At 38.0% G+C, this 20,342-nt stretch overlaps 1 protein-coding gene across 1 annotated transcript in view; it reads left to right on the top strand.

The window, feature by feature from the left end:
- Positions 1-20,342, top strand: part of ABCA13 (ATP binding cassette subfamily A member 13) — a gene marked incomplete at both ends in the record, with an annotated part of 438,366 nt that overhangs the window by 230,955 nt on the left and 187,069 nt on the right. The window contains one exon of the mRNA XM_081283275.1: positions 7,179-7,284. Within this exon, the coding sequence (XP_081139401.1) occupies positions 7,179-7,284 (106 nt within the window). The remainder of the gene's footprint in view (positions 1-7,178; positions 7,285-20,342) is intronic.

The raw sequence follows: 20,342 nt of genomic DNA, 5'->3' as shown, positions 1-20,342 counted from the left end.
AGTTTGCCAGGAGGAGTGGTTTGTGAGGCAACGCCACTGGAGCCATTAAGTTGGTGGAGATTCCTTCTTGGCTGACTACTGTACCTAGATGATGTTAATTGAGTCAAGCTGTGTGCAATCAGTTAGGTCTATATACCTCTGCTGTTTTGCAATAAAGTGGCTCCTGCTACCTTGGGTGCCTGCTACCTTGAGTTCCCGCTCAGTTCCCGCTGAGTTTCCCCGCAATAAAGCAGTTCCTGCTTCAACCTTCAAGTTGCTTGTTACCTCCCAGTTATATTGCCCAGCTGGACTGCGGCATTAAAATACAACAAATTTCATATCATGGTCTCTAAATATACCCACAAGCTATGAAAGTTGAGATTTGATATTGGAGTGTGCCTCAATTTTATAAAGGCATTAGTACTTTCTACTCCAGTGCTTGGAGCTAAGGAGAATGCTGGCAAGGAATGAGGTTCAATCTGTGTGGGACTGGGGACCACGGAGAGCTGGAGAGTGTGGCTATGCATATAGAGTCCTTTTCAGAAATCTCCAAGACAAGGTTTTTTATTTATTTTTATTTTTTGCATCATGTAAATACAGCAAATTTTAGAAGTATATGTTAATTAATTTTGAAGTTTGAGTAATACGATAGATGGTCAGATTGCCTGTGAGAGATGGGCAGTTTCTTCCCATCCAGGTTGCTTGGTGAGTGGGTTCTCTTTACAGCATTGTCAAGAGGGCTGTAGATGTTCCTTGGGTGTGTGACTCAGTGGTCCCCATTGCACATAGAATTTAGGGATGGACTTTGGATGAAAACCAGGTTCAGAGTAGAGTTTGATCTGTTTTTAATTTTTTTCCTTACTTTTGGGGTACAAAAAGAACAAAGTTTTTCTACTCAGTTCACCCATTCAAATGTCATTTGTGTCATGCCTTTAAGAGCAAAGCTGAGATCCAGGATCATGATCTGTGCCTGGTTGTATCCTCCTGAGTCACTGTGAGTCTGCAAAACTTCTGATTACTCGACTTTTGTTACCTCAGTATTTTTCAACACTGCAGAGCCATGATTTTTGCACAGTGAACTTCAATTTAGGTTTGCCTTATTTCCTTGGGTCAGGCTGTGCATTTTTGTCAGGAATATTGTAGGAGTGATGTGTGTCTCCTTGATCCCAATGGCTTGGCCGATGGTGCTGGTGAGGAGACCCAGGATTACCCAGGTGAGGCGATGTCTGCAGGCTTCACTTGAAGTTTAATTTCCTTTCTTCTTTATTATTTTTTTTAAAAAAACATTTAAGATTCTCTAAATTCTACTTTTTTTTCACCCACCAGTTTCCACATCCATTGATATTCCTTGCCCAAATTAATTATTATTATGCCATTTGCCACATGGTGATTTTTGTAATTCTATCATTCATTCCACATGTTTCATCCAGTTGGCATTATTTGGAGGATGAACTGTCTCTTTACTGAATTACTTATTTATATCAGTAGTAACTCACAGCTTTTTATTTTATTCAATGATCTACGTACGGTTCATTATGATAATTATTTATTTCAATGATCATATCCCAGCAGGTTTAGGAATGGGAACTCCTTAACTTTGGCTTCTATGCCTTATAATACATCCCCCATTTCTTCTTTGAAAATTTTCTTACTTTCTGATGGAACAAGATGCTCTAGGATCACTCTGAGCCTTCTAGCCCTGGTGCCAGAATCAGCCATTTCTCCAAGAACTCCTAGCTTCTCTGTATGCACATGGCAATTGGGGATTGCTAGTGGGTTCTCACTTGGATTAAGTAAGAGAGTCATGTCTTTATTTGCTTCTTGTTCTACCTAAATAAGGAAAACCGCAAGCTCAATTTCAACCCAGTAGCACAGCATCCATTCAGCATTTCCTCTTTCCTTATTTGTTATAAACTTGACTCTATCATTTTCAGTGTTCCTGAACCTGCTCTATTCTCCTATATGCAGCCAATCTGCCAAACTCTCTACAGTGCTGTGCTACCTGTGGCCCTCCTGTGGGAACCGGCCCCACTACCATCCCACTTTATGCTGGTCCCATTTACTAATCTTGTGCTTCTGTCACCAGGTAGGGAGGGGGAGAAAGAAGGGAGGAAGGAAAGAGAGATGGAGAAAAGAAGAAAAGGAAGCATATCCTACCTTTATGGAGAAACTGTTTTCTACTTCTCTCGGTGATATATCACTTTTTCTTGTTTTTAAAAAGACACATTACATTTAATATTTTGAGGATGCTTCATTTTGGGACTTAGGATTTCTTAATTTAAAACAGCCTCAAAGTTCAATATTTTTGACAGCCTGGTGTCTTCTGAACACCGAGCTATCCATCCCTCAGGCTGGAAAGCTGGGGCCCATCCTTGCATTTTCCATTTATAAAGATGCATTGTGGAATGTTGTAGGGCCCAAGTCTGACCTAGAGTTGACTTTTTTACATCTTATCTGATTTGTTCCCCACACCTGTGCAGACTGAATCCAAGATGGTAATGAGTTGACTAAGATCAGAAACTAGAATTTAATTGGGTTGGACTCCCCAATTTTCCACTCTACCTACTGTGTCAGTAGCATGAACCTTGAAATGGGAAGATACTCCTGAGTTATGTGGGTTGCCTGATGTGATCAAATGATCTTACTTATAAGTAAGAGGAATGTGGGAAGCTCAGATAGGCAAAAGATGATGTCATCACGGAGCGGTTTCTGAGTGATGAGCTTATAAGATGAGGGTGGCCACAAGTCAAAGAATACAGGTGGCCACTAGAAGCTGGAAAAGGGAGGGGGGAGTATCCTCCCTTAATTTTAGTTCAGGAAGGCCCATTTATATTTATATTGTCATAAGTCAGCATGTTATGCTGATGTGTTATGGCCACAATAGGAAACTCCTACGAATTGCTATATAGTAATACAATCTTGTAATTGCACCATTGCATTGTGTAGCATAACAAGAAACAATCTGCTAAGAGTCCTGTATTTGGAGACTGGAGGTACCTTTCATGTTTATCATCTAAGTTCTTCACATGGTGCCATCGTTTTCTTTTGAAAAACAAAAGCAGAAACAAGCAAGAAAACCTATCACTTTGGGGAAACTAAAAGAATACAGTCTTTGTTACATTCTGGCTAAAGTTTGGAAATTCTTCTGTTAATGCCATCACTCAATTGGACTCTGTAATTTCTAGTCTGTCATTTTCTTACAGAAGTTTTGTCAACTTCGTCAACTTCTCCGGCATCTAAGCCAAAAGGCACCTTGTGCTGACCATCTCCAGGATATAGTCCATCATACTGACGCTTTAAATGTGGATCACATCTAGGGTCTAACACTATTTGACAATGCCCTTTAAACAGAGAATATAGAAGGAGGAACCACTACACTCCAGTCTGAGGGATTGATAGCACATCAGGGTTGAGATGACACTGGGCCATCATAGATACGTAGACCCTAAAGCTCTTTTAAATTAAGAAGACAAAGTTCCCAGATGAAGAATCCCCAGAGTGTTGAATTTATTGTCCCCTGAGGAGAAGGAGCAGAAATCTCATAGGCACTGAATTTAAAGCTATATTTTAGATAAGATTGAAAACAACTTTCTTGTCCTTTTTATAAAAGAGGCAGGCATAGTTTTTATTTGGTCCATGTGAGTTGGTCTAAGGCCTCCATTCAATTCAATGTGAGAAAAATGCATACAAGGAGGAGGAAGATATGTATATGCATAATATCAATTTATATCAAGCACACAAATAGAAGTTCTTCTTAAACTGTGGGAAATGTGGCTGAGATGTTATACTTTTACCCTGCTTTCAAATAGCTTCCTATGGATTTGCCAAAGCTATCTTTTTGGAAGAAAGGTTTGTGTTGGAAGGCCTTTCACATTCTTAATGGGAGGTGTTTTTTTTTTTTTTTTTTTTTTGTCTTTTTTTTTTGCAAAAAAATTTTACACCTCTTTATAATTGTACAAATGAAAGAAAACATGTTATCCTGCTTTGACTGTCTAAACAGTCTTTTGAGAAGATTTGGCCTTTAAATATGATAAAGATGTAAAGTTTTTACTAGAAGATATTTATCAGATAGTAAAGAAAATATTAATGTTATAATGTGAACCTTCCATTTTCCAAACTCAGTGTAATTTTCAGAATCTTTTTAAACATCATCCATTACATCCCTGGTAATGTTCTATTCTGGGTGTTAGGGTTCCATGAGACATTTACCAGTAGCAGTTTCACAGTATCTGTCTGAGTGCTTTCATTTAGCATGAGAATTACAGCTAAAAGAATACATACTATCTGCTAGGAAGAGCTCATATTTTTGACTACAGCGATCAGTATCATATTGTTTTTGATAAATGTGACCTTTATCAACTCTGTTTGTTGGGCTTCTTTTGATGGTTTCTTTCATTTCTTAGAGACTTCTGGTTAATGTGCCTGTAGTTAAGGTAATTGAACACTAGATGGCACTCATCACATTCTTATTTTCTTAGGTATGCTCTTCACCTTTCACATGCCAAATTGAAGAAATTCTGACACAAGGTACCTTGATTCTTAGTGTTGTCTTGTATTAGGCTCACATCCTCCACTGATCTGTGAAATTATTGAGAACAAGAACTCTGCTCCTTGTTTCTTCTTTCGACACACAGATATATATGCACGTGTGACACACATTTCAGACACATTCACTCACGATGGCACAGAGCCTTTTTCATGAGAACAGGAAGAGATGGAAAATTCAAAAAAGGATTGGTAAATATTTTTTTTAAATGCATATTTTATTGTAAAAAAATGCTTATAATATTCACTGGTACATGTGACCATTAAATAAAAATTCCATTTAGAATGAAATAAGAAGGAAAATTCTTCCTCAGTGAACAATTCTTGACTCATACTACTTCTGTTGTTTATAATTTCAGTTCTTTATAAATGCACTAGGTGAACACTCACTGCACTAAACTTTAGTGCCATCATCTTATTAAGTGGTGATAACAAATAGTTGTCTCACTGGATTGATTTCATGATGGAGTATGCATATATCATGAACATTCTCTGGATACCCTTAGAACCAGACATTTCCCATTTCTTGTATGCCAGGAGTGGTTCTTACCACTCTCCCTGTGAATGCATTTTTTACTGTTTACAGTAATCCTGTAATATGTATCATCTTATTATCACTTACCATGCTGGGAAACTAAGTCACAAAGTGGTAAAATAGTTTGTTCAAGGCCACATGGCTGGCACACACTCAGAATGTTGTTATGAATCATCATCTTCCTTATTATTTGCAGTGGTTGTGAGGTTTGCAGTCTTTCCTGGAGGTGTTATTGGGAAAAGGAAAAGAGTGTTATCTTTCAGATGAAGGTAACTGCATCTGATCTAATGAAATCTCCTGACCTTCACCATTGTTGTGGATGCAGGTTTTGCTCAGTAGGATTCCATCCAAACTAATTAACCACATGCAGAGAGGTTGTATGCCTCTCTCTACAGGCCTGCTTGCTCTCTGCTGCTTCTCTCTGGGGCCCTTCCTTTGTTATCCCCTGTGGACTGGGGGCTTCTCAGTAATAAACAGAGACAGTCATGCCTTTTGGCTTATTTAATGGGATCAGAATGATGATGATATTTACAGAAATCAGAAATTCAGGGAGGGTATGGACACATTGAATGTGAGGTACCTGTTGATGGTCAATGGAACTGTACCCCTTAAAGTGGGTCCAGGGCCATGAGCTCAGTTATTTTGGATGTATACACAATTAGGAGGGATGGAAGCACATGCACAGATGACCCCAAAGGAGACATGCCTCACTTGGTGTATGACCCATAGAAGATGTTCCTTGGGGCTGGGGATGTGGCTCAAGCGGTAGCGCACTCACCTGGCATGCGTGTGGCCTGGGTTCGATCCTCAGCACCACATACAAACAAAGATGTTGTGTCTGCCGAAAACAAAAATAAATAAATAAATAAATATTAAAAAAAAAAGAAGATGGGGCTGGGGATGTGGCTCAAGTGGTAGCGCGCTCGCCTGGCAAGCGTGCGGCCTGGGTTCGATCCTCAGCACCACATACAAACAACCATGTTGTGTCCACCGATAACTAAAAAATAAATATTGAAGAATTCTCTCTCTCCCTCTCCCTCTATCACTCTCTCTTAAAAAAAAAAAAAAAAAAAAAAGAAGATGTTCCTTAAATCTTGGCTAAAGACATGAGTGATAGGATAGCTACTACCTGGTTCCAGAGTCTGTAACCAAGTCCTTTACAATCAGCTTCTAGTGAACTTACACTACTGTTGTCATTAGGCCTTTTTACAGACAAGACAGTCCACACTGTTAGTTGGTGAGGTGGTGCAAATGTTGCCAACAGTGGAGTCTCAGCCCTTGACCACAGGGCTGCACTGCTGCAGGGCCGAGGCTCTTTCAACTTCTATGCATGGACCAATGTGCCCTCTTCTTGCACTCTGCCCAATATGTGTGTTAGGGATTCTCTCTTCATCTTTTCATAAATCCCTGCCAGGTTTCTTGGTGCAGTTCAAAAGCCTCAGTGTCCCCAGCCCACCACATCCCCCTTTGTTTTAGCTACACTCTTCCTTCTTCATCATGCTCTTGTTGCTTTGAATCTGAACACACAGATCCCAACACACAGTTGGGCTTCTGCTTCCACTGCTAACTACTCATTGACTTCAAACAAGTTACTTAAATTAACTGCTGTAGTGAAATGGTACATGGAGAGCATACTTTCAGTGGGGAGAGCATACTTTCAGTGGGGATTTTTTTTGCCATTTACTCTAAATAAATTGTGAATGATTTAAATTGTGACTTCACATTTATCGTATGATTCACCTGTGAGTTTCTAAGATGCTGGCACAGTGAGCCACAAATTTGATTTGAATTGGATATATCCTATTACTGATTTCCCTCCCTCCTTCTCTCCCTCTGCCTTCTGCTGTTTGTGATTTGACCAGCTTCTGCCAGCATGTATGGGTCCTAAGGTTCAAGGTCAAGTTACATTCATCTTTGCATATTATGAGCAGTCTATTGACCAACCTGCTGAGAACCAGGTGGCCTTAGATTTATACCAATTAAATGAAATATGGAGTATGTTTGATGGATGCTGTTGTTATGACCTCATTGGGTGGTTGAGGCAAAAGAAATGTAATGTGGGGAGAATCATAAAACATGCATCTTTCTTTTTTCTTTCTTTTTTTTTTTTTCCAAAAAGGTATTTTTGATGCTTTTGCAAGACTCCAGTAAGAAATCTCATATTGCTCCGGGGACCCACTTACAGCCTCAGAACCAGAGACCCACTGGACCTTCTTCTGCGTATTGTAAGTGAAGAGTGGTGTTTTGTTTGGGCTTGTTTGTTTATTTAGTTATTTATTTTATTTTATATTTCAGTTAGAAGAACAATGTCTTTGACCTTACATACCATCCTTTGTTTGAAAATTGGAGTAACCAGAGCCTATGGGACTAGATAGCAAGGGGGACTTAAGTGCATAGAGGTCAAACATTAAAAGCTTAGAGTTTTGTCTGATTTGAAACCGACAACTGTGTGTTTATGAGGCAATTTGATCTTTTCTGCAGAACTTATATCAGAAATTTCTCAGTATATACGGTTAGAATAAGGAACACTGTTCATCTTGCTTTACCTTCATGACAAATTGACCAATGTAGTCTGTATTTGTGGCAGGCCTATGTCTGCAGGAACTTTGTGGGTAATGGGTTTAGAAAACTACATGGAGAAGTGTCCACTTAGATAAAAATTGTTCTCACTTTTGTATGCAGACTTCCTTATATATAGGCCTTAAGGATGACTGGACAGAATCAAGATTTGGTTTCTAAGTGTGAGACTGTAGTTCTGATTCAATTCAATTCCAACCATACTTACTAGCAACAAGTTACCAAAGAGGACAGGGCTCCAGGAACTGGAGAGTTATAAGACTTGGAGCCTCTCTTTAAAGACATCAGACATGGGATACAGATCCATGAATAAATCACTGGAATAAGTATGTTAAAATGTTTTTATCCTGGTGCATTGCACATGCCTGTAATTCCAACAGCTGGAGAAGCGGAGGCAGGTAGATGTAAGTTCAAAGCCAGCCTCAGCAATTTAGCAAGGCCCTAAGCAACTTAGCAAGACCTTCTTTCAAAATAAAAAATAAAAAAAGGGCTCAGGATGGGGCTCAGTGGTTAAACATCACTGCATTCAATCTCTGGTACTCCCCCCCCCCGCCATTGTTTTTAATAGATATTTAATGTGTTCTCTCCATTACTGTGTGAGTGAAATAATTGCTATTTTCCTTTGTAGCTCTCGTTATTGTCACATTTTTAAAACTATGTATTTTAGTAATTAAAATAGGTGCTTAATAGTTTTTATTATAGTTTTAGTTTGAATTTTCCCAATGATTATTATGTCAAGCATATCTTTTTTCCTTTATAACAGTTTTCTTGAGATATACTTCACATGTTCCATGGTTCATTCATTTCAAGTGTGCAATTTAGTGGCCTTCACAGTTTTGCATCCATAACCACAATCTACCTTAGACCATTTTCATTACTGTAAAAAGAACCTCCTATCACTGGGGCATCACTGTACAATATGCCTGTCCCCTGCAGCCTTAGGAAACCTCATCCTTCATATTTTTATAGGCTTACCTATTCTGGACACTTCATATAAATGCAATTATATGTGTCCTTTGGGACTTGCTTCTTTCACTCAGCATATTTTTTTTTCAAAGTTTACTCACATTGTAGCACATATCACTCAGTACTTCACTTCTTTTGATTGCCAAATATTGGTCTATTATACCACATTTTGTTGGTTTATTCAGGAGTTGATGGGTATTTGGTTTGTTTCCAATTTTTTACTATTAAAGATATGTTGCTGTGAACATTTGTGTACAAAATTTTTGTGGACCTGTGTTTTCTCTGATGTGGACATATAGGAGTACAATTGCTTGGTCATATTTAAACCATTTGGGGAACTGACAGGTTGTTATCTAGAGTATCTACACCTAATATTTCCAGCAGAAGTATAAGGATTCTGAGTTCTCTATGTGCTCACTAAAACTAATAAATAATAATGTTGAATCTCTTTTCACGTGCTTGTTGGCATTAATAAACCTTTGAAGAAATGTCTAATTGAATTATTTGTTCATTTTTGAATGAGGTCATAGTTTTTGCTTGTTTTTGTTGTTTAGTCATAGAAGTTGTTTATTTGTTCAGGATATCAATCCCAGTGTATTCAGCTATTTGAAGAGGAACAACTTATTTTGTCTGTTATTTATGCTTGTTCTAAGTGCTGTTTAATTCTCTGTGTCTTTCTTGGTGTTCTGTTGGGTTGTTCTCTCCACATTGGAGGTGGGCATTGAAGCTTCCTATTATTCATGTAGAACTGTCTATTTTTATCTCCATTTCTTTCAGTGTTTGCTTACTATGTCTGGGAGTTCTTGTATTTGGCTCCTATGTGTTTATAATTGTTATATCCTCTTGGTGAATTGATTCTTCTTATGACAGGGTCACCTTAACATTCTTCTTTGTATCTTGCAATTGCTTTCTACTTCTCCTATTTGGTATGATTTAGTATGGTGATGCTGGCTCTGTTTTGGTTACTATTTGCATGAAGACAGTAATATAGCTGAATCTTTTTTATAATCAATGCTGCCAATCTATACCTTTGATTAGAGAGTTTTATCTATATAAGGCAATTCTGGATAGGTAGCCCTTATTTTGCATTTTGCCATTTGTTTTCAGTGTGCTTTATAGCATGTCATTCCTCTTTTCTTACATTGCTTTCCTGTGTTTCTTTGTTTTCATAATGACATATTCTGGTTCTGTTCTCATTTGCTTTTATGTGTATTTTATAAATATTTTATTTGTGGTTAGCAAGGGGATTAGATACAATATCCTAAAGTTATAAGAATCTAACTTAATGGTAACTTAACTTCAGTTGCATACAAAAACTTTAGCACTTTGCATCTCTACTCCACTCACATAAATTGCTGGTGTCAGAAGTATGCATAGTATATGTAAATTATATATATTATGTAAATTATTATTTATATGTTATGTGTTTATTAACATAGACATAGTTTTTTATGATTTGGGCTTTTGAATCCTGTAGAAAATAAAAAAAGCAGAGTACAAAGCAAAATTATGGTAATCATGATTCTTATGTTTGTACATGCATTTGAGTTTCTCATGGAACTTTCCATCTGATGTGTCTGGGAGCTATTGTCTATCATTCTGTCATTTCAGCTTAAAGGCTCCCTTTAGCATTATTTATGGAGAACCTCCATTAATAATGTACTTCCTTAGCTTTTGTGGCTGTCTAATTTCTCCTTCATTTTTGAAGAATATTTATGTCAGATATAAAAAAAAATTAGTTTGACTTTTTTATGTCACTAATTATTCACGGTCTTCTGACATGCAAGTTTTCTCCTAAGATAACTACTGATAGTCACTCTTTGTACAGGACCATTCTCTCTTCTCCTGATATTTTCAAGATTGTCTCTTTTTCTTTGACTTTGATAGTCTGTTTATAATGCCATTTGATGTAGGTCTTTGGCTTTCTAGTACTTGGAGTTCACTGAGCTCCATGTATTAGAATATCTCTGTGTCCTCAAATTTGGAAAAACTTCTGCCTTTGTTTCTCTCTCTTCTGTCTCTACAAATTTCAAAATGCATGTATTGGTCTACTTGATATTGTTCCATATGTGCCTTGGGCTCTGTCCACTCTTCTCCATTTTTTTTTCATTCTGTTCTTCAGACCCAATTATTTCCAGAGACATCCTCATGTTTTTGATTCTTCTGCCCATTCAAATCTACTTTTGAACTTCTCTAGTGATTTTTTTTCTCAATTTAGTTATTATATCTTTCATTTCCAGAATTTTTCTTTAGTCCTTTCATATATGTTAAAATAGCTTCATCCCTTTACTTAGTTCTCATTTGGTTTGTACATTGTTTTATTGATTTCCTTTAGTTCTTCATCCATATTTTTCTTTAACTTATTGCAAATATTTAGGAGTTGTTTTAAAATCTTTAGCATGTGTTTCTCCAGAGATTGCTTTTGCACAATATATATATTTTTTTATTTGGGCTTTTAAATCCTTTATAAAATATATATTTTAAAAAAATTTTCTCATTAGCATGGGTCAGATTCCTCTATTATTTTTATTCTTGTTTTTTTGTTTTGTTTTTTGTTGTGATGATATGAGTTAATGTGTGTGTGTGTGTGTGTGTGTGTGTGTGTGTGTGTAATCATTTGATAAGGACTGGGCATTCAGTGTTTCCCTGAGTCTTGAGATTTCCCTGGGTAAAGGCTTATGGTATTCTTAGTTCTTTTCTGCACATGAATGCTCTTTGGATCTCTGCAGATATGTGCTTTTTTTTCCCCTTCTGATTTCCTTGACCAGTTTTAAATGTTTTAGATTCTCAAAGAGTCTTAACCTTAGCTTTTCAGGGCCAAATATGTTCTAATATATCTCTTACCTATAATTTCTTGCCTCAGGCTTTCATGTATCTATATACTTTCTTTAGTTTTCCTGTCCTGTGGTGTCCACCAATGCCTTCTGTGGATCAAGTCTCTTATCCTAACAATTCTGCTATTCCAGTGTGAATTGTGTGTCATGTTGCCCTCCCTGTGTGAATGTAAGCCTTGCTGCCCTTCCTGTGAGAACTGTGAGCCTAGTGACCATTTCTGTGTGCACTGTGAGCCCTGCTGCTCTTCCTGTGTCAACTGTGAGCTCTACTGCCATTCCTGTGTGGATTCTGAGTTTTGCTGCCCTTTCTGTGTGAACTCTGAGTCACACTGCCATGCCTCTGTGAACTGTGGATACTGCTTCCTTTCCTGTGTGAACTCTTGAGTCCTGTTGCCATTCTCCTGTGAACTCTGAGTAATGCTGTTTTCCTGTATGAACTCTGAATCCAGCAAGACAGATGCCATCCCTGACGTAGTCCCTAATTAGGCCAGAATTTTGAAAGCAACCTCTATTCTGCTCTTCTGCCCCAAAGGAGGGATTCAGGAATTGGGCAGTCACCTCACAATGCCACCAAAACGGAGAAGAGTTATGGCAGAGTCAAATAAAAACACTGAAATATTTCCTACCATTTTGAATATGGTTTTCTTTTCTGTTTTAGGGGGTAAGATGGGATAGAAGTTTGCTTGGTTGCTATAATTTTTTGCTTGATTTCTAGAGCTCCTATAAAATCATTTTAGTCAGTTTGTAGTTGTTTATTGGTTTCTTTATTGTGAAATTAGAGCCTAGAGCTCCTAATCTGCTGTTTTTCTGACATCCCTCTAATCTCTGAATTGTTTTTAAAGAATGTGTTCTTTTGACTAAATACTCACATCTCTTGAACTTTTGGAAATCGTAGCAAAAGGTCACACAGTTGGCCTTTGTTCTCTGCCATGTTATTTGTGTTAGTGAGCTTTCCATCCCTATAACAAACTATCTCAGATGAATAAGAGAAAAGTTTATATTAATGCCCAATTTTGGAAGTTCCTGTGTGTTTGATTGGTCTCATTGCTTTGGGCTTGTGGTGAAGCAGCACATCATATCAGGAGCATGTGGCAGAATAAATTCACTCATATCACTAGCTAGGAAGCAAAAGAGGAAGAATAGTGGCTGAGGGTCCCACAGTTCCCTTTGGTGTCACACTTCCAATGATCTAATGACCTCCCACTAAGTTACACCTCCTAAAAGTTCTTCTACCTCCCAGTAGCACCATATTGAAGACCAAGCATTTAACACATGGGCCTATGGGGCACATTCAACATCCAAAGTATAGCACTATCAATAGCTCTTCTTGACTTTTACAACTTTCCTAATTTGTTGAGGCTGAGAATTTTCAATTTTTTTTTTACTTTCTTCTTTTAGTTTTGCTTTTATTCATTTTACTATAAGCATCAAGAAACCAGACAGCTCCTTCAATTCTTGATTTGGAAATTTACTTAGCTAAATTGTAATTTTGTTGCTTACACATCCTGCTTTCCACACAACTGCAAAGGACAGTTGTGCTAAATTCTTCTAAACTACAGATGAGGATATCCTTCCTCCAGTTTCAGATAACATGTTCCTATTTCCTTCTGAGCTTTCTGATCAGCATCTTTAAAGTTTGTTTTTCTACTAATAGCATTTCCAGAGGAATTTAGACTTTCTTTATCATGCTCTTTGAAATTCTCCCATCCACTGCCCACACCTTATTTTAAACCACATGTACATTATTAAGTATTTTTTAATGGCAATTATCTATTTCCACTTACCAAAATCTATAGTACTTTTCTTTTCCTATTAACAAACTATCATCAACTTAGCAAATTAAAACCATACTCATTTATTGCTTTGCGGTTTCTTTCAACCAGAGGTCTGGTCTGGGCACACACAACGGGGTTCTCTGCTGGGCTGAAATAAAGATGCTCTCAGATGGTGCTCTCCGGAGCTCAAGTTTCCCAAGCTCATTTTGGTTACTGGAAGAATTTGTCTCCTTGGGGTTACAGAACTGAGGTCCTCATTTTTTTTTTTTTTTTTTTTTTTTGGTTTGATGCCACTTAAGGCTGATCTCAGTCGCTAGGAAAAACACTTAGGTTTTAACCACACATCCCTCTAAAAACTGGCAATTTCTTCTTCAAAATGAGCAGGAGAGTCTCTGTTTTAATTATTATTATTATTTTTTTATTGGTTGTTCAAAACATTACAAAGCTCTTGACATATCATATTTCATACATTAGATTGAAGTGGGTTATGAACTCCCATTTTTACCCCAGATTGCAGAATCACGTCGGTTACACATCACATTTTTATATACTGCCATATTAGTGACTGTTGTATTCTGCTACCTTTCCTATCCCCTACTATCCCCCCTCCCCTCGCCTCCCATCTTCTCTCTCTACCCCATCAACTGTAATTCATTTCCCTCCATGTTTGTTATCCCATTCCCCTCACAACCTCTTATATGTAATTTTGTATGACAATGAGGGTCTCCCTCCATTTCCATGCAATTTCCCTTTTTTTCTCCCTTTCCCTCCCACCTCATGTCTCTGTTTAATGTTAATCTTTTCTTCCTGCTCTTCCTCCCTGTTCTGTTCTTAGTTGCTCTCATTATATCAAAGAAGACATTTGGTATTTGTTTTTTAGGGATTGGCTAGCTTCCCTAAGCATAATCTGCTCTAGTGCCATCCATTTCCCTGCAAATTCTGTGATTTTGTCATTTTTTAGTGCTGCATAATACTCCATGGTGTATAAATGCCACTTTTTTTAAATCCATTCATCTATTGAAGGGCATCTGGGTTGATTCCACAGTCTAGCAATTGTGAATTGTGCTGCTATGAACATCGATGTGGCAGTATCCCTGTAGTGTGCTCTTTTAAGGTCTTCAGGAAATAGTCTGAGAAGGGCAATAGCTGGGTCAAATGGTGGTTCCATTCCCAGCTTTCCCAGGAATCTCCATACTTCTTTCCAAATTGGCCGCACCCGTTTGCAGTCCCACCAGCAATGTACAAGAGTACCCTTTTCCCCACATCCTCGCCAGCACTCATTGTTGTTTCACTTTATCATGGCTGCCAATCTTACTGGGGTGAGGTGGTATCTTAGGGTGGTTTTGATTTACATTTCCTTGACTGCTAGAGATGGTGAGCATTTTTTCATGTACTTATTGATTGATTGTATGTCCTCCTCTGTGAAGTGTTATTTCAGGTCCTTGGCCCATTTGTTGATTGGGTTATTTGTTTTCTTATTGTCTAATTTTTTGAGTTCTTTGTATACTCTGGATATTAGGGCTCTATCTGAAGTGTGAGGAGTAAAAATTTGTTCCCACGATGTAGGCTCCCTATTTACCTCTATTATTGTTTCTCTTGCTGAGAAAAAACTTTTCAGTTTAAGAAAGTCCCATTTGTTGATTCTTGTTATTAACTCTTGTGCTATGGGTGTCCTATTATGGAATTTGGAGCCCGACCCCACAATATGTAGATCGGAGCCAACTTTTTCTTCTATCAGGCGCAGAGTCTCTGATTTGATATCTAGCTCCTTGATCCACTTTGAGTTGACTTTTGTGCATGGCGAGAGGAGGGGATTCAGTTTCATTTTGTTGCATATGGATTTCCAGTTTTCCCAACACCATTTGTTGAAGATGCTATCCTTTCTCCATTGCATGTTTGTAGCTCCTTTATCAAATATAAGATAGTTGTAGTTTTGTGGATTAGTCTCTGTGTCCTCTATTCTATACCATTGGTCCACCCACCTGTTCTGGTACCAGTACCATGCTGTTTTTATTACTATTGCTCTGTAATATAGTTTGAAGTCTGGTATCGCTATACCACCTGATTCACACTTCCTGCTTAGAATTGTTTTTGCTATTCTGGGTCTTTTATTTTTCCATATGAATTTCACGATTGCTTTATCTATTTCTACAAGAAATGCCATTGGGATTTTGATTGGCATTGCATTAAACCTATAGAGAACTTTTGCCAATATCGCCATTTTGATGATGTTAGTTCTGCCTATCCATGAACAAGGTATATTTTTCCATCTTCTAAGATCCTCTTCTATTTCTCTCCTTAGGGTTCTGTAGTTTTCATTGTATAGGTCTTTCACCACTTTTGTTAGGTTGATTCCCAAGTATTTTTTTTTTTTTTTTGAGGATATTGTGAATGGAGTGTTTTTCCTCATTTCTGTTTCAGAAGTTTTGTCGCTGATATACAGAAATGCCTTTGATTTATGTGTGTTGATTTTATATCCTGCCACTTTGCTGAATTCATTTATTAGTTCTAGTAGTTTTTTTATAGACCCTTTTGGGTCTTCTAGGTATAGAATCATGTCATCCGCAAATAGTGATAATTTAAGTTCTTCTTTTCCTATTTTTATGCCTTTAATTTCTTTCGTCTGTCTAATTGCTCTGGCCAGTGTTTTGAGAACTATATTGAATTGAAGTGGTGATAGGGGGCATCCCTGTCTTGTTCCAGATTTTAGAGGGAATGCCTTCAATTTTTCTCCATTCAGAATGATGCTAACCTGAGGCTTGGCATAGATAGCTTTTACAATGTCGAGGTAAGTTCCAGTTATCCCTAGTTTTTTTAATGTTTTGAACATAAAGGGATGCTGTACTTTGTCAAATGCTTTTTCTGTGTCTATCAAGATGATCATATGGTTCTTATCTTTAAGTCTATTGATGTGGTGAATAACATTTATTGATTTCTGTATATTGAACCATCCTTGCATCCCAGGGATGAATCCTACTTGATCATGGTGCACAATTTTTTTGATGTGCCTTTGTATCTGATTCGCCAGAATTTTATTGAGGATTTTTGCATCTAGGTTCATCAGAGATGTTGGTCTGTAGTTTTCTTTCTTTGAGGTGTCTTTGTCTGGTTTCGGAATCAGGGTGATGTTGGCCTCATAGAATGAATTTGGTAGAGCTCCCTCTTTTTCTATTTCCTGAAATAATTTGAAAAGTATTGGTATTAATTCTTCTTTAAAGGTTTTGTAAAACTCCGCTGTGTACCCATCTGGTCTTGGGCTTTTCTTGGTTGGCAGTCTTTTGATTGCTTCTTCTATTTCATCCATTGATATTGGTCTGTTTAAATTGTGTGTATCCTCCTGACTCAGTCTGGGCAAATCATATGACTTAAGGAATTTATCGATGTCTTCACTATCTTCTATTTTATTGGAATATAGGTTTTCAAAGTAATTTCTACTTGTCTTCTGTATTTCTGTAGCATCTGTTGTGATATCGCCTTTTTCATCTCGTATGTTAGTAATTTGAGTTCTCTCTCTTTTTCTCTTCGTTAGCATGGCTAAGGGTCTGTCGATTTGTTTATTTTTTCAAAGAACCAACTTTTAGTTTTGTTAATTGTTTCAATAGTTTCTTTTGTTTAAATTTCATTGATTTCTGCTCTGATTTTAATTAATTCTTGCCTTCTGCTACATTTGCTGTTGTTTTGCTCTTCCTTTTCTAGGGCTTTGAGATGAAGTGTGAGCTCATTTATTTGTTGGTTTTTCCTTTTCTTGAGGAATGACCTCCAGGCGATGAATGTTGTGTCTGTATTTTCATTTACTCTAAGAATTTTTTGATTTCCTCCTTTATGTCTTCTGTAACCCATTGATCATTCAGTAACATATTGTTCATTGTCCATGTGATGTAGGATTTTTCCTTCCTTCTTTTATCATTGATTTCCAGTTTCATTCCATTATGATCTGATAAAGTGCATGGTATTAACTCCACCCCTTTATATTTACTGAGGGTTGCCTTATGGCATAATATATGGTCTATTTTTGAGAAGGATCCATGTGCTGCTGAGAAAAAAGTATATCCACTTGATGATGGTTGATATATTCTATATATGTCAGTTAAGTCTAGGTTATTGATTGTGATATTGAGGTCAATAGTTTCTTTATTCAGCTTTTGTTTGGAGGATCTGTCCAATGGTGAGAGAGGTGTGTTGAAGTCACCCATGATTATTGTGTTGTGGTCTATTTGATTGTTGAACTTGAGGAGAGTTTGTTTTATGAACGTCGCAGCGCCATTATTTGGTGCATAAATATTGATAATTGTTATGTCTTGTTGGTGAATGGTTCCTTTTAACAGTATATAATGTCCTTCCTTATCCCTTTTGATTAACTTAGTCTTGAAGTTGATTTTATTCGATATGACAATGGCCACCGCTGCTTGCTTACGAGGACCGTGTGCGTGGTATATTTTTTCCCAACCTTTTACCTTGAGCCTGTGTATGTCTTTTCCAATCAGATGTGTCTCCTGGAGGCAGCATATTGTTGGATTTGTTTTTTTAATCCATGTTACCAGCCTATGTCGCTTTATTGGAGAGTTTAAGCCATTAACGTTTAGAGTTACTATTGATATATGGTTTGTACTTCCTGCCATGTTTGATTATTTATCTCTTTTTTTTTTCTAATTTAGTTTGTTTTTCCATGATTAGCTTTCCCCCCGTCCTCTGTCTTTACCGAGGCACTTCCCGCTGATGGTTTTGGTTATTGTTTTTCATTTCTTCCTCGTGTAGAGTTTTGCTCAAGATGCTTTGCAATGCTGGTTTTCTGGCTACAAATTCTTTTACCTTTTGTTTATCATGAAAGATTTTTATTTCGTTGTCGTATCTGAAGCTTAATTTTGCTGGATACAGAATTCTTGGTTGGCATCCATTGTCTTTCAGTGTTTGAAATACGTTGTTCCAGGATCTTCTCGCTTTCAGCGTCTGTGATGAAAAATCCGTTGTTAACCTTATTGGTTTACCCCTAAATGTAATCTGCCTCTTTTCTCTTGTAGCTTTTAATATTTTCTCTTTGTTCTGTATATTGGATATCTTCATAACAATGTGTCTTGGCGTTGGTCTACTGTGATTTTGTGTGCTCGGTGTCCTGTATGCATCTACAATTTGTATATCTGTTTCCTTTTTTGTATATCTGTTTTCCTTTATTTCTGGAAAGTTTTCTGTAATTATTTCATTCAGCAGGTTACTCATTCCCTTGGTATGAATCTCTGTGCCTTCCTCTATCCCGATGACTCCTAAGTTTGGTTTTTTAAGTTATCCCAAATCTCTTGGATGTTTTTCTCATGATTTTTTACCAGCCTATCTGAGTTGGCTAGACTCTTTTCAAGATGATATATTTTGTCTTCATTATCTGACGTTCTGGCTTCTACTTGCTCCACTCTGTTAGTGATACTCTCGGTTGAGGTTTTAATTTGGTTTATCGTTTCCTTCATTTCTAGAATTATTGTTTGATTTTTTTTTATAATCTCTATCTCCTGATAAAGATGCTTAACTTCTTCTTTTATCTGTTTATGTTCCTTTCCATCTGTCTAAGGTGTTCCTTGAGTTCTTTATATGGCCATTTTTCTGATGACTCCAGGTCCTCCTGAATATTTAGGCTGTCCTTCATTGTTTGTACTCCTTTTCTTCCTTGCTTTTTTATGCTCATGATACTTCTTGTTCTGTTTGACTGCTGAGTTACTGTTTACTCTTATAAATTTATTTGATGCTTGGGAGGAGAGATATTAGAAGGGAGAGGAAGAAGTCACTAAAGAGAGTGAGTGTAGGCAGGTAGAATTCAAGGAAGGGGGAATAAGAAAATTGAAAAGAAATGAAAAGACAAAAGAAAAAAGTGAAAAGAAAGAAAGAAAAAACGAAAAAATAAAAATTTAAAACAAAAAAAATTATAATGATAATAAACAAATGGAAATTAAAGTTTAAAAAATAATAGTAATAATAATAGAATAAAAGAATTAAAAAAAATTGAAACCATTAATAAGAAAGTTGAAGAACAACAACAACATCAACAACAAAAAGTGAAAATAAAACTTAAAAAAATACCAATAATAATCATTAAAAATAATAATAATAATAATAAATGCAGTCATAGAGCTCAATTAACTTCTCTTCCAGTAGGTGGAGCTATGCCCATTGGGCCAGTCTTCTGTTCTTGATGGGTGGGAACCAATCACTGTGCCTCAGCTCTTCTTCCCAGACTGTGCAGGTCTCCAATCCTGAGTGCCTAGGGCCTTCTCTTGTGGTTCCATAAGCCAGTCCCCGCTCACCTGTGACGCTCACCACAATACTGGCTACACGCTGGGTCTGCTGCTCCTGGGAGCCCTGTTTCCATGGATGCCTGGGCACACCCTTTCTGTTTGCCTCCCTCAGACCCTAAGTTTGTAGGGCTTGGGGCTGAGGACCCCCAGCGAATTTGTTTGCCCTCAGGTAGCAACTCCCCTGGTACCTGGTGCAAGGGACCTCTGTTGTCAGCAAAGGGATTCCCTGGGTCTGACTATCGTGCTCAGTTGGCTTTTACCTCTGTGAGTTCAGGTGGGCCGACTAGTTATTTCAGCAGGATCATTAGTGCTGAGTCATGAGAAGCAGGTGAACCAGAACTAGAATGCAGCCCAATCCGGGCTCGGTGTGTTCTGAGAGGGGCAGACTGTTCGCCCGGGATCCCCTTCAGCTCAACAGTGCCTAGTGGTCCTGAGCGAACAGTATTTTGACAGTTTACTTCTCCCTATGCTCGCGCAGCTGAAGGGGTTAGAGACTTGATCTCTCCTCGTCCGCCACCATGTTGGATCACTTAGATTTTAAATTGTCACTCGTCTTATCAGCTGTTCCATTTTACTTGGCAGCTCACTCGCGCGGTGAAGAGTCTGCTCTATGGTTCTCCACGGGAAGCGGTGGTGGCGGCGGCGGCCGGTGGCGGCGGCCCAGCTGTGGCCTTCGGGACCCCCGGGGAGGGGGTGCAGGCTGGGGGAGGGGAGGCAGCGCCTTGGGGCCCGCGTGGGCCGGGTACTGGACACGCGGGAGAGCGGGCGGGGTGGGGGAAAGAAATTGAGATCTAGATTTAGGGACTGAGCATGGGAGGAGAGACAGCGGGGGAGAAGCAAAGTGGAAAGGTGG

Source organism: Spermophilus citellus (assembly GCF_964194105.1).
Source record: "Spermophilus citellus genome assembly, chromosome: 3".
NCBI lineage: Eukaryota > Metazoa > Chordata > Mammalia > Rodentia > Sciuridae > Spermophilus > Spermophilus citellus.
The sequence above is the reverse complement of the archived record's forward strand: the minus strand, read 5'-3'. Positions and strand labels throughout refer to the sequence as shown.